The sequence below is a fragment of the Corvus brachyrhynchos genome, unplaced genomic scaffold (assembly GCF_000691975.1).
Source record: "Corvus brachyrhynchos isolate BGI_N302 unplaced genomic scaffold, ASM69197v1 scaffold66, whole genome shotgun sequence".
In the NCBI taxonomy this organism is placed as follows: domain Eukaryota; kingdom Metazoa; phylum Chordata; class Aves; order Passeriformes; family Corvidae; genus Corvus; species Corvus brachyrhynchos.
Genome location: NW_008238440.1, coordinates 3,708,469 through 3,723,543, shown reverse-complemented (window position 1 = coordinate 3,723,543; position 15,075 = coordinate 3,708,469). Strand labels below are relative to the sequence as shown.

Genomic DNA, 15,075 nt, shown 5'->3' with positions numbered 1-15,075 from the left:
TACACCAAACCCGAGCTTTTCAGTGCAAATTAACCGTGGCTACAAAGTCAGCATTCATTCTCACTCTCCATCTCGTCGCTCTGCCCTGGGAAGGCAGATGGTAGTTAACTATTTTTCCTCCCAATTACCATCGCCCAGCTCTCACTCGGACTCTGACAAAAGCACACTCTTGTCTGACCGGCTGCGGAGCTGCCAGGGCGACAGAAGCACGGCTCTCTCTGCTGTGCGCTCACCAACGTGCGCTAAAACCCACATGAAAACACAGCACTTTATCATTCTGACATGTTTGTAGCCTAAGGTAAACTCTAGACTTTCCTCTGCAGTTTACCTTAACCTGCCATGATGTCAAAGTGAAAAACTTCATTACCTTCCCTGGGATTTTGCCCCGTGCCAGCCATGGCACCGAAGGGAACACGTCTGTGCTCAGTAGGTGCTCCTTTGCTGCATCCAACCCCCCTGCATCCCGCATCCCGCATCCCTGCACCACAGACCTCCGCAGGACTCCACCACAGCCCCGAGCGGGTGCTGAGGACACGGAGGGCACATTTCTGAGGTGTGGAGGGCACATTTCTGCCCCAGCCTCCCTGCATGACTCCAGCTGTCAGCCTCCAGCAGGATTATGTAGATAGATAGCTAATATCTTTTGTTACCTTGCTGGAAAACCCCACCTTTCTTGGCAGGGTATCCATAATCTCTGTGCCATGTTTACTCTAGTGTGGAATTCTCTCTTCCTTTCTGTCTCCTCCTACTCTTCAGTCAGGTTATTTGACAAAAAGGTTGCTTAAAGCTGCAGGGACAAGAAGCTCTCTGACCTCTGGCACTCTGGCAAGGCGTTCCTGTGCAGACTGTATTATAAACCTAGCAGATACTTTCAAGCTTCCATATAATTTGCAAAAGTTTAAATTGGCAGATGTTTCCTTTCTCTCCTACTTATGTATTTATTCTATCCCATACCACCCATCAATTTCAGGGTTAACACATAAATTATTTCCATGGAGCTCTAACAGAAAAACTTATGCTGAAAAAGGGTTTGCAAAAACATAAACCAAGTATATATTTTAAAACAGAAATACAACTGCCTGCATTGATCTAATAGCTACTTTGGGTCTATATATTAACGCACATCTTAAAAGTATATTACTTAACAAGCCAGCAAGTGGCAACACTAAGAAAACGTAAAATAAAGCTCCAAGTGTACTTCAATTTAACTTTTCCCCCCCAGGGCTGGGTTTACAAATGCAAAAAAAACCCCACCAAACCACGAGAGGCCTCCCCCACCACTTGACAAGCTGGGAGGGCAGGGGGTATAGCTCTTCCCCCAAGGTAGTTTCCACTGTGGGAAGCTTTCACCATTCCATCACAGGCTCTTGTTCGTTATCAGCAAAGAATTCCAATTTTCCAGCTGCTGCCTGCAAGCCAGGACTTAAAAGAGTACTTGTCTTATCACACTGTCCCAGGGTCCAAGTGCCAGCCCATTCTATGGCAGAATAAATCCATCACCAAAGTGCAGCCCAACCCTTCCTGGTGCTCCAGGCAGGACACAGCCTCCCCAGCTGCCCTGCTGGCCCCTACCCTTGTGTCGTGGTGGGTGACCCTCATTCAGCCTCCAGTAAGAACCACCACAATGTCAGCAACAAGGATCCATCTACCCTGGCATCCTGTCTCCAGATCTGGTCAAGACTGGAAGTTCCCTGGGAAAGAGCACTACAGGCTCACACAGGCTGCAGTGTTCCCAAGAATAACCTCTCAGCTTCCAGCAGCCAGCACTTAAGGCCTTCCTGCACCACAGGTTGCATCATAACTATTATGTTTAATAGCCTCACTGGACCAATCCTTCTCTAATTTGTCTAATTTCTCTATGAGATCATTTATATTTTTGGCCTCCATGCTGTCGCTATGGCAGAGTCCCAGTTTCACTGTGCATTGTATGAAACATTCTCTTTTGTTTGTTTTGAACCTCTGCTGATCTCAAGCTTCTGCTGCATCCTAGAGAACAAGGTGGCCTCTGCAGTCATCACCACCAGATTAAAGAGCTCTGTAAGTCTGAAACTTCAGCTGCACCTGGATGTGACTGGGATGCACACTTCTAGCACACACAACTGGTCTATCTAGCAGCATTCTGAGAATCTGCCCAGGTCTTCTTTGTACAACACAAGCACGGACACACACATGTGGAACAGAGCCCCTGGCTCAAAGTTCACACAGCCTGTGTGAGATCCCTGAGGGAGACAGGACCAACCTCCCGAGTTCTGCACTGCCCCAAGTTCCTGAGCAGCCTTTGTGAGGGGTGAGCTGCTGAGAAACACAACGGGAGGCAATTCCTATGGGAATACATCCAAAAGAAGATGCTACTGTATTCCAGTAAGACTAAAGGAAGAAAAGAAGGAAGAAGGAAAAAAGATGTTTGGTCCTCAGTGTCCAGATGTTCAGAGCAGAACCCACTGGAGGCTCCAGCTGACAACCAGCAAACGTTGGGTGAGGCTGTTGGACCTCTCCTAACATACAAAAAGGTTGAACAAAAGGAGTGGACACAGCGCAGTCCTGTGGCAACACGCAAGAGAGCCTCAAGGGAGATGAGCAATTTCCCTAAACTCTCTCCCCGTTGTCTCAGAGAAACAAGAATGGATTTGCAGAGTTCCCTGTCCCTCGCAGTAGCACTGTGTGAGTCAGCACCCCAGCGTGAGCAGCATCAAAGGGCGCTGCCGCTGAACCTCCACACGCTGCTTGGTTTGAGTCACATCCACAAAGTGCTCACAGCCAGCACCAACAGCACCCCATGTTGGTACAACCAAGCTCACAGTGCACAATCTCCTTCCCCTGAGATAAATCTTTGCAATAAAGTGAGATTGTTAGGATCCACAGTGCTAGAAATGGCATCTTGAGCAACAGCTCTAACTCTTTTCTTCAAGGGATAATGGAAGAATGTGTCAGGGAGTGGTCCTTGGGTCCAGGGGCACGAAGAAAACTTAGAAAGGATAGTACACAGTGTAAAAAAGTATTTTCAGAATGACAAAGTATTAAAGCATCTGCTAGTTTTGAAGGACATTCTTTAGGTTTAGATTACTCAGCTGTAAATTTGAAAGACCAGCACAGAGAACAACTCTCCTGTTGCCCACACTGGTGAACAATCCCACTGATGTTAATAACATTACTTCAGATTTATCCTGGGTAACTTGGGACAAAACCTCGCTAGTACCTTAGATATGTGTTTTTGACAATATTCCTGTATACTCTGCTGTAAACAAAACAAAACTGAAAATTATAGTTGTTCTCAATTACTGAAAAGAACTGGGGCTCACTCAGCCAATTTGAAATCTAGTCAAAGATCAGCCCTCCTTGGGCTGCCCTTGATATTTTGTGCTGGGCTGACCACAGCTTCCTGCAACAGGTCACATTAGTACTAAACCCACAAGCAGCTCCCAAGCCAGAGGGCTGAATAGGTACAGCTCCTGACAGTACACTCACTTCCTTTGGCACTCAGGTACAATAAGGATATTGTTCCTTTAATGCTTAGCTTTCCTTTTAAGAACTATGTGAGATTTCAGCCAATTCTCCACAACGATTAGTTCAGGATGAATGTACTTAACTCAGGATTCAGCTGGAAAGAGCCCAAGTAGATGCAATCAATTTTCTGCTAAATCTACTTCCTTCCTCTCTTCTCTACCCAGCATGAGACATCAGCTCTCCACTACAGCCAGGGGTGACCAAGACCCTGCAAACCTCTGCCTTTAGCCATGCTCCTATCAAGACTGGTTACTCCTTCTGATTTCCCCTGGTTTTTGGGTTTTGCATATCCTGTTCACTTGCCCAACATTTGGGCTAGGGGGAAAAGGTTCTAGAAGCAAATATGAAAAAGCAGCTATACAGCAAACCACAAACATCAAATGCATTGGCTCCCATGACCCCCGAAGCTGATCACTCCCAACTGCACAGGATCAGAACTTCACTGATAAAGGAAGACTTTCCCCTTTGCACGAACTTTGAAACCTCCTCGAGGTTTCAATGTGCAGGTACCATATGATCTGCCAGCTTCTGTGCTGCCATCTCTGTGTGTGAACCAAATTATCTTCAGCATCATCATCTGAACCCCACAGGATTTCAGAGAGAGCAGCCACCGGCCCCTTTCCACGAACCAGCCTCTTGCAGCAGGGCCTGAAATAGCACATTGTAACAACAGGGATGATTTGCTATTTGAATCTAAACAGGGTAATAAAAAACCCCATCCCTTCAAAAACAAGGCTTAGAAAACATCTCTGGCTCTCACCTACACACTTTCTTAAGAGATTAAGTAGATGATTTCCAGCCTTATTTTCCCAAGTGCACCCATTCTGCTTTGTTAAATAATTCATGGAATCAGCAGAACAATTCCTGGTGTCTGTGTGTTCTTTAGGCTTTCTTTCTCTAGTCCAAACTTTTGATCGTGCTCCCCTACCAGTAAAAAATGTTTGCACATGCATCCCAATACACGTATGTTTATATATTTATGAATTAGATATATCCACTAGTGAAGTATTTTCTTCCTGTGGCCTAAAGGACCATCTTGAACACTGTCTGGGGTGCCTGCACCCCACTTCGGAGACTGCTGCTCTAGAGACCACTGCAGTGTTAATACTGATTCAGCAAATTGTTTCCATGGGTCTGAATTTACACTGCTGTGGTTCCTAAGGTCAGTAATCCACTGACTCACTCAATAAAGTTATTTGCATTACTTCCAGGAAAAATTTTGCAGGCAGTGCAGTTGGAAGAGTGACAGTGCAGAGTACCCAGGCAGCCAGAGGAGTTGTGTGACTGAGGTTCTGTGACTATAGCTAATTTAATATCAGGACATAGCATGCTTGTGTTTCAGAACACACTGACTGACATCTCCTGAGATATAACAGTGAGTGATCAAAAACGACTGCTAAATTCATTCCTGCTTTTAAATATGCAGAATATCAGACGCCTTTCGCTCTGCACAGGCAGGTACAGCTAAAAGAGATGGCAGGTATAGGTGGCCGTGTTCTGCACGTGTGCTGGCAGAGTCACCACACCAGCACAGCCAGCCCTGCTGGCTGGAGCCAGAGCCCCTGCTGGTATTCTTCTTACAGCAGATACCTCAAAAGTGTCTCTCCTCCAGTTCCCTGCCTGTTTCTTGCCTGGCTCATCGTTCATTTTTATTACCACTACTCCAAACACAGTGCAAGATCGCAGGAGTCTGGCAAACAAATAGTTAATTCTGGAAGGTTTTAGGCAAGAAGAAATCAGGTTGGGGGCAGGCAGAGAGGAGAAAGCACCAAGCCTAAGGGGGCAGGCAGAGCAGGGAGCACTGCTGGAAGCCCTTCCCCAGCCCCGGTGGGCTGCAGGAGGCAGACACGGGGAGCGGGCAGGGCATTGCAGTGCCAGGGCCAGAGCTGAGCCACAGCAGAGCAGCAGTAACAGCGGATAAGGAGGGGCAGGGGGCCCTGAACAGGAAGGAACACAGGGTTCTGTGCATCCATAAAGGGAGCCTGTGCAGACAACAAGAGCAGGACAGTGCACAAAGCAGCGAAGGACCCCGTCACCAAGCAGCAAAAGCGGCTGTGCCACCGGCACTCCATGGGATGAACGGGCAGAGGAAAGGGAGGGTCTCCATGGGACCTGAAAACTGCTTCTCCAGCCCTGCCCCTAACACCAAAAGGCAGAAAAGCACTCTTGGGGGATTTTGGGAATGGTTTTACAGGGCCCCAGTAACCTCAAAAACAATGGCGTTTACCTTGGGGTTTAAACCCCACGACTGTTAACAGCCTCCCTGGCACCCTCCTGCCCGAAAGTGCACCAGGTGACCAGAGCACCCGAAAAACCACTGAGCAGAAGACACTTTGAGAGGATGAGCAACACTTACTGCCCTACAGGCTGCCAGGCCTCTCCAGTCAATGTCACACACAAACACAAAAACACACTGAGCTACATCTTCACCTGTCACTTGGCTTTGTGGCACATGGCACAGAGACTGAAATGCTCTTTGCCACTTCAGCTCCAAGGGTGGGCTGTTCCTTGCCCAGAAGCAGCCATTTTGTGGGTGAAATGCTGAAGCCCCTGAGCATCCACTACCACAAAACAATGGTAGGAGGTTACTCTGGCCCATGACCCCAAGACACAGGACCTGTTCTGAAGTACTCAGTGTCCATGAGAAACGGAGTGAGAGGCCCAAGTGTCCAGCAAACACTCAACACCATTCCCTCCTCACTCCTTGAATGCCCTGAGCCTGCAGGGATGTTTGGGGCAGGTGAGGAACACAGAACTACACCTGAAGTTATTACATTCCTCCTCTCTCCACTACTTGAAGAAAACAATCCTCACTAACTTGAAGCCAGGAGAGCAGGTAAGCCCTTGCAAGAGGGTGGATCAGCAAGAGGGCACTGTTTAGGGGACAGCCCAGCACTGATTTCCAGCCCAGCACCAAGAGCACAGCACACAATCTCCACTTCATCAGACACCAGTCCTGCGAATTGCCAGAAGCAGCCACTGATCCTATAAAAGGAGGAGTACTGGATATGGATGGACTGGACGCTGGCCACCAGGGAGGCCACAGCGGGGTTTGCTTCAGGTTTCCTTTCAGAAAGCATTTATGTACCTAATTCAAGACTGTGGGATCAAGTCTGCAAGCATGATGGTTGCCTATTTTTACCTGTGTCAGTTCAGTGCAGGGCACACACATGTAGGGTTCATGCTGGTAAGATAATAGGAATTTCACAACAAAACCATAAAATAATTCCTTACTGTTTCTGGCATGGTGTTCATAATCAAAGACATATTGCAAAATCACCTGGTTTTTATACAGCTACAGGGAAGAGGCTCACCTGGCGCAAACCACAGCATTAATGTCGGTGTGAGGGGGGCAAGCTCCTGCTGCCCCGCTCGGAGCTCACACTGCCCTCCATGAACTCAAGGGTACCCCGACACTAACTGAAACTGGATTTGGCCATGAGTGATGTAAATCTAGAAAGTCCCAAAAGTTTTGGTCAAAGTCAGGATTTTCAGGAAATGAGATATTTATTGGAAGCAAGGGAAAAAACCAGCTTTCTGGCCAAGACTGAATTTACTGAGTTTCTTCCTGTTCTGTGTTCTAAGGGAGTGAGGCAGAGAGGGGTGGTTGGAAACAAGAGCTCTTCATTACCTGGGTTAAAAGCAAGCTAAAATTTCCTGAGAAGTCCAAGGAGAGGAGAAAACATCCACAAATAACTCTGACCTGTAGAAGTGAATTTACCAGAACCAAGCTGGTCAGTCTATAACAGTAAGTTTATAAGCAGGCAAAACATTCAGGTCATGTCAAATACCAGGGGTTACCAAAGCACTTTCCTTGGTGCCCAAGGCCAGCCCACTGCAGCTATAATCGGCCAATCCTCCCGAGTCCTCTCATTTAAATGAGAAAAATTTATGGTTGTTTGTGTAGGCTTCACGCCAAGCCTGTTTCTCTGATAAGCTTCTCTGGTGTATTTGTGTCTCACATCCGATTTAGAGTCCTCTGAATACTGGAGACAGCATTCCTGGGATACTGAAAATAAATTAAAAACACAACGCTGGGCTTGGACAGAGGAATGGGAACGCTTTTGACGTGGCCCAGGCACTAAGGGCTCTTGGGAGCAGTGCTGGGAAAGCAGGCTTTTTAAAATCTTGCATTAGTCCATTTATTTAATGATATATAATCCTCAAACTGGTCCCCCATAAACTGTAAATACGCATTATTTGAGCAAGTAATTAGTTTCAGTAGCACGCGGTAGCAGCTGTATGGTTTGGCTGCCAGACACTGCAAGTGTTTCCTCCAGCAAGTGCATCTCTTTGTGATATAACATTAATTACCAAAAGATTTACAAAACCTCTCACTTCTCCGGTACTTTGACCTCAAGATCTCCACATAATTTCAAAATACTGAAAGCAGCACAATATCACCCAGGTGAGGGAGGTGAGAAGGATTATGTCCACATGGGCCAAGCCAGACAGGTGAAGTGATCTGCCCAAGAGGACAAGGAAGCCTTAGCAAGTGGAGCAAAACCCTGTCCTCTGCCTCACGGGGCTGATGCACCCCTTGGTGACCACCAACCTACCAATCCTCTCAGCTAAGAATTTTTCCTCTGTTGCTTGCCAGTACTCTCTGCCAGAAGAAAGCCTCAAAGACAGACTGCTGAGGTTTGCTGCAACTGCATGTTTTATAAGCATGAAGACAAACTTTAACAAAAAAAAATCCTTTTTTTTTTTGTACATGGCAATATTCTTATGGGAAAGAGCTTTTCTAGACCCACAAGAAATCAAAGCATCCTTAAGATGAAGAGTGGCAGTGGAAACCCTTGATCTGTAAAATGAATTTGCAAGGTAAACCCAGGCTGCTTCCTGGTGAGAACTTTAATGTGTTTTCAGGCCATACAGACGACTCTCCCTGGAAACAAGCAGTTAACAAGAATTTGGGATGAGATTGTCACCCAGCCTGGACAAGGGGGCATGGGTGAGGAGCAAAGCCAGAGCTCTCCTGTCAGACAGCATGGGAGGTGAAGGTCACAGAAGCAGCAAAACCAGATTTCCTCTTCATGCCATGTCCTCTGCTAAGAGCTCCAGTCCTCGTTAGGCTGGGCTTGCAGAGCGGGACTGAGAGCTGGCCTGGCAGGAGGGGAGAGGTCCTGTCCCTGCACTGGCCCCAGGGAACCAACAGCAACAAGTCCAAGACTGGAAACAGCAGGAACACAGGTAACAGGAATAAGAATAGAAAACTATTTTGAAGTTTGGAGGAGGAGCTTTGCTGGTGAGGCAGGACAGACTGAAGTTTCCATGGCTGGAAAGTGGTATAATCCTGCCTCCTTGATATGGGGATGATGAGCTGCCAGCAGTCCTTAGATGCTGGGAATTCCAGGAAAAGACTAAGATATGCATAACAAATCAAAATGGGAAATTACCAGGGTACAGTAAGACTTCAAACAGTGCCAAAGGCAAGAGGAGCTAACCATTTTCTGGAGAAAAAGGTACTGACATGCAGTTAAGATCTTGACTAAAGTCATCCATTGTGCCTGTTTGAGATGGAAAACAAAAGATGCCCACACAGAAATAATAAGAAAGTTTGAATTCTTCAGTAGCAGAGCAGACACATCAGAGCAAATGCAGGCAGAAAGAAGGAGAAAGACAACAACGTAGGGGATGGAAAACTTCCCACAAGATGCATCAGAGACAAAAACTGAAGTTCAATCCTTCCAACACACCAGGAGAACAATCAGGTAATGGTGGCCCATAGACCCTACTTTGGTCAGTCCAGAGCAGCAACAATGAGATCAGCTCCAGGGCAAAGGAAAGGTGGAGAGTCCCCCAGTGACAGAGAGGATCCAGGTGATACGGGGCTTTAGGGTACGCTAAACACAGAGAGCCTGAACGTGTTTGTGTGCATGGGTAAGTTTTGTATGAGGACAAAGTATACTGAGACAGGCTCCAGGAAAGAAACCATCAGTCGGCTGTGGGCAGGACAACAGATTCCCTGAGTGCTGAAGGACAAAACTGATTAACTGCAGGTGTGGACACAGAACTGACTTATTGTTGAAGAAGGGATGATGACCTATCTTACATAAGAAATTATTTCAGAGTTTAGTTTGCAGGTTTAGTTTTCAGTTGAGCAAAGATCCAGGACATCACTAAAGCATTTTCCGCACTAGGGAACATACACAGGGACAACATACAGGAGAAACAGATCAATAGAGTTACAGGAAACCAGCCCTGTGTTTCTCCCTTAATTCATTCTCTTCTTCACTTTTTCCTTCCACCTGTTTTTTGGTAACACTTAAAAATTACAGAACCTGGAAATGGGAAACAGAAACATCTGTTGACAACGTCAGTGACTTGCCTGTGCTCTGTTCTGGATTATCTGGATTTCTTCCGTCTGAGAGATGAACTCAACAGCAGCCCAAGGGAGTCTCCTCTTGTGTAGGAACTGAGGTCTGTTCCAAGAAAACATTTTAAATGGGCAGAGGGGAAAGTAAAAAAGGAAAAAAAAAAAGAGAAGAAGGAAAGACTGAACACCCAGAAGATGTAGGTTTCAGAGAAGACAATCAAGACCTGCAGATAAAAGATGCCAATAAGGAAACAGGGAAATTTGTTACTCTAGACAAAGGTGACATTTCAGACCCACAAAACTATGTGAAGAAGTGATTAGGTTCTCTGGAGTTTCTACAGAAATAAAAAACAGAGACAGAAACCTTGTTAATTACAGCGTATTTTTTGTACTTTATGTGTTTTCCAACCCCTGAAACGATCACAGGTGCAATCAGGGATTGGTTCCACATTATGAACACAAAAATATTGTGGAAAGAATGCATCTCTGGTCAGTCAATCAAGTTTCCATCATGAGTTGCCAGGCAACCCCCACCAATTAAAATAACCATCAAAAGCCATCTATTTCATGCTGGAATCATTAATAGCAGAATGCACTGACAACCTTTCAAGCAAACAAGGAGACAGAGACAAACCACCAGCCAACTATTGATCCCATACCCTCTGATCATCAGAAGCAGGGAGTGCAAGCATTTCCCAGTTCCCTGTCAGCCAATACTGATCCCCACCACCTTTCCCTGGCACTGAGCCTCCAGCTCTACCAAGGCTGCCAAAGCAGCTCTCAGAGTGACACTGTACCAAGACATACACTCCCCCAACCAAAACAAGCTTTAAGCACATGCATCTTCAAGTGTCTGGGATGTCCCCATGGCACTAAGGCAATCAGATGAGACACCCCTAAAAAACCAGGTTCTCTCGTAGAGCTGAACTAAGTTTAAATTAGTCACAGAATTGAAAACATCTCATGACATAACATTTACAGCACAGTCTGTAGCAGGGACCCAGCAATGGACTGCTTTATTTCAAGCCCAGCACACAGATCAGTGCCCTGCTGGGCCAGAGTTACCTGGGACAACAGATAGCAAGGCAGAGAAATACAAAATGCCTCCTAAAATGTAAAACCCAACTACATAAATTTTAAATAAAGGACAGTTTCCTGTGTCTACCCCATCTCAAACATTTCTGATGACCCTTTTCCATCCCATTATTTTTGTTCTTCTGGGATATTACCAGACTAACCACAGATCAAGATAAAACATTTTTCTAGCACTCGGTACCCAAAGGTACTTGGGCTGTTACATGGGCTGGTATCCAAGTTTTACTTTTAATTAAATTTATTATTACATTCCTTTGCTGAGACTCAGTCATGGCTCAGAGTCTCGCACAGGGGAGCCCAAACCATGTGAAGCCAGCTGTCATCTCTGCCATCCACTGCCTCTTTCTACAGTGAGCACCTCCCTTTCCTGAGTCCTGCACTGGGGGTTGGCTGGGACTGCTACTACAGACAGACTTGAAATAGCTTTATCTGCCTGTCCTGATAGGTTTTAAATGGGAAATGTGGGGCTGAGCACAGGCTGTAACTCATCCCAGAGATGCAGACTGACTCAGGCAGAAGTCTGCCCTCCTGCAGCAGCAGCAGGAGTCATCTCAGTGACACATCTACACCAGCCACAGTCAGCAGCACAGACACCAAATCCTTCCTCATAGCCAACCTCGCGCCTCCGCACAGCGCTCGGCTTTTCCTGGGAATCACATCTCCAGGTATCTGCCCCACACGCATCAGGACCTGCTGCCAGCTCCAGTTATGGCTTGGAAACCACCAAACATCCAGGTGGCCACAGACTCAATCCAACCACGGGCCGGAGTCGTGGATGAGCAACAATAGCAGGGTGTGAGCTGAGAGGGTCGGCAGGGAGGCACCCACAGCACAGCACTGAGTCACTGCTCAGCTACAGACCAAAAACCCCAACATTTCAGTCTGCTCCAGTCCAACAGCATGTGGTTAGAAAACAGAAGGGAAAAGTGCACAAGGACATGAGCTACCCAGCAGCCTGTCACTGCGTGGCCCCTCCAGCAATGCCCATGAGCCCCTCTTCCTTCAGGGCTCTTGCTGGGTTTCCTTGGTGCCCAGAGGAGTTGCACAAAGTGGCTGCAGAAAGATGAACAGATACTGAACCTGCAGCTAAGTCAGGGAACAGTCGGTCACGAGGGACCAAGGGTTAACCACTGACACTAACACATGCATTTGTACCACTGTGATTACCAACTCTAACACTGGTGGACACACACTGCAGAGCTCATAGATTTGACACTGAATTTTGTTTTATTTTATGTGAAAGTCACATTCACAGACAATTTAATTTGCAGCTACAAAGCACGTACTGGCAGCATGCAATTTCGATGAGGTGACTCATGCCAAACTTATAAATACACTGTGGGGACAGAAAAAATGTGAATTGAAAATGAACCTTCCACTGGGAATTTGGGTGTTTTAAAAACTCACCAACTGCTGTAAATATACACTGAAGGGACAGCTTCCTTAAGATGTTCTGTGCCCTACTACCACCAAGAGCAAACAAAGGTTCAACTTGGGGCAGCAAATACGCAAAAGACCATTTCCAGTGTCACAAGGAATTCTCCGGGACATGAGCAACCTCCTATTAATAGACATCTACATCTAGTAGTACTGAGTGGCCTCAGACAGAAGTGAAAAGGCAGGTTGTGACTGTGACCATGAACTGACTCCCTTTTCCCATCAGCTGGGGGCATGGGCTGGTGCAGAAGTGCCCTTCATAGCCTCGGGGTAGTAATAACAATACTCCCACTGTGGTTGTTCCACTTGGGCCTTTGAAACCAGCAGCTGTGTCAGCCCTCCCTGGCATCCCCCCCAGAGACCTCGATGAGCTTGTGAAGGCTGGACAAAGGCAGCAGCACTGCCCATCATCACCTAAACTGTGACACCCTTATGAGCTGTCCCTCAAAATTCAAAGTGCTGTCTGACCCCTGTGAGTGTTCCAGGTTGGCCAACAGCCACCAGGTGAGAGCTGCATCCCTTCAGATGCCACAGTTTGCTTTAAGCTTCTGGTTGATCTTGCCATGATTTCCCGTGCCTTAAAACCGCAGCAAAAGCTCCAATTACAGATGAATGGCATGCTCAAGGATTTGCCTTCACACAGGAGAGCAGAACATGGTCCTGGTTTTTATGGTGAAATACATCTCAACTTTGAGAGTAGAGGCTTCAAACCCTTAGCTCTGCAAAGCTCATTCCCTGACCATCTCTTACACCCCATGAGTAACAAACAGAGAACTGACAGTCCTCACTGTAAAGATTTATCACTGCAGTTTCTGCCATCATTGCCACTGGATTAAAATTTTCAGCCTGAAAAGACGCTGTGAACAGCATTATGATCTGCAAAATGAAGGTGCCTGCCTGTTAAGTTATCTTCTTTAATGAGTATCAAACAGAATCCACTAATTCCTGCAACTATTCACCTGCACTTAGATCACACAAGCTATCTGGCATTATAGCAATTACCCTTCAAGAAATCCTGTCATGCTCTGAAACACTATCAAGAGGAATTAGATGATGAGCTTTTCAGGCAGATATTTTTCAGCTCTTGTCTTCCATTAGCAAAATCTGCAACTGAACTCCTGCCAAAGCCAAGGTTTTATACTTAACAGAAGGCACAGAGTATGTTGTTGCCTGAATTCATGTCTGTTATTTAAGATTCAGCAAAACAATTTTACATACGAGTAATAGAACATATCTAAACACATTGAAGTGCTTTGCTGAATCAAGGCCTAAAAGAGATTCTGTTGGTGTCAGGGCTGAGAGAGAATTTGCATTTAAAAACCATCCTAACAAGCTTCAGTTGTTTCCTCTAAGAGATTGTGAATAAAGATCAACATTGAAATACCTGATCTCAGGAAATCAGATCACTTTGGCTTCTACCTTACCTGAAGAGAGTTATTTGACCTCTGGGAAAAAAAGCTATCTGAGGAGCATGGCTTTAGGCAGAAGGCTGTAGGGGTTTACAGAGATGTGGCAAAAGTCTACTGACAGAGCCAGGATGTGAGATGCTGAACTTGCTCAGTCATGGGAGCAAGGCTCAGCCATCCAGAGCCCACTGAACACAGGCAGAAAAGCAGCACATAAAACATGCCCAGCATGTCATCTACTCTTCCTTTGCATTTTAATTCTAATCTCACTTACTGGTGAAATCTCCTTTTTCTGAGGAGATCCTGTACACTCTGAATCAATACATTACTGAGTTGTCTTCCCAAAGTTGCCAGAACTAGGAAGACAATGAAGACATTTACCATCTGAGCATTTTACCAAAATGTCTAGAGGGGATAGAAGTCTCCTGTTTATTTACTGTGTACCTGAAATACTTCCTCTTCTTTTCTGCAGTCGTGTCCTCAAAGAGGGAACCACCATCACTGCAGGAGACCCCAATAACCCCCCTTCCATCCTTATACCCCTACAATGGCAAGCCTGGAGCCCTCCCAGAGGTGCCGATGGCTGAGAGTCTATTTTTGGGTCTCCACTTAATTACAAGCAACATAAACCCCCCAGCAACCATGTGATAAACAATGGTGGGAGTGGGAAAGGACAGCACTGGGAGCTCCTGGGAAGGCACAGGATGGCCTGGCTTGGCACACGCTGCCCACTTCAACCAGGACACCCTTACAGATGGCACCTGGCACAGAAACCGAAGGCAAACTCAAAGAAGTGCCTAAGAAAGGGCTCTGACTCAGGCAGAATTTCTACTTCTCTGCACAAGTGCACTTGTCTTTGCTGAGTTGAAAACACTCACTGCCAAGTGATGAAATGAGGCCTTGGAGGCTCCATCATTCATTATCACATTTCAGCCTGAGTGGTCTCCAAACCACAACTTTTCCCAAGGGTTTGAAATATTATTTTATTTATTTTTTAATTGTAGCTGGTTAAGTATTGAGCCCTTATCTAAATCAGATGTCTTCAGGTGCAGAATTATTGTTCTTTGGTCATTGGCTTTTATTTTCTACAGCCATTAGATTGAAAGTAAAACTGAAAACTGCTGGAGGTGAGCTCAGATCATTCTTGTTATTTGGGGGAAAAAAGACAGACTGAAAAAGGAAGGCAGTCTCGTACTCTTACTCTCACATTTCTGAGATGCATTCTGATGGCATGGCCAGGTTTTGGTGGTGGGGTGGCTTCTGTGAGAAGCTGCCAGAAGCTTCCCCTGTGCCCCACAGAGTCAATTCCAGACA

General features: G+C 46.2%; 1 protein-coding gene across 5 annotated transcripts in view; it reads right to left on the bottom strand.

Annotated features, from left to right (window-relative positions):
- The window catches only part of WTIP (Wilms tumor 1 interacting protein), an 82,566-nt gene that overhangs the window by 33,464 nt on the left and 34,027 nt on the right, over positions 1-15,075 (bottom strand). The window contains exon 1 of one of the 5 annotated variants that reach the window (XM_017736577.1): positions 5,497-5,501. The exons of 2 other annotated variants lie outside the window; for them this stretch is intronic. Coding sequence is in view for 2 of the 3 variants with exons in the window: in XM_017736574.1 (XP_017592063.1) it covers positions 368-590 (223 nt within the window). In the remaining variant the exon portion in view is untranslated. Of the gene's footprint in view, positions 1-367; positions 3,384-5,496; positions 5,502-15,075 lie in introns of those variants that run through there. 2 more of the 5 variants (XM_017736574.1, XM_017736573.1) reach the window with 2 other exon arrangements.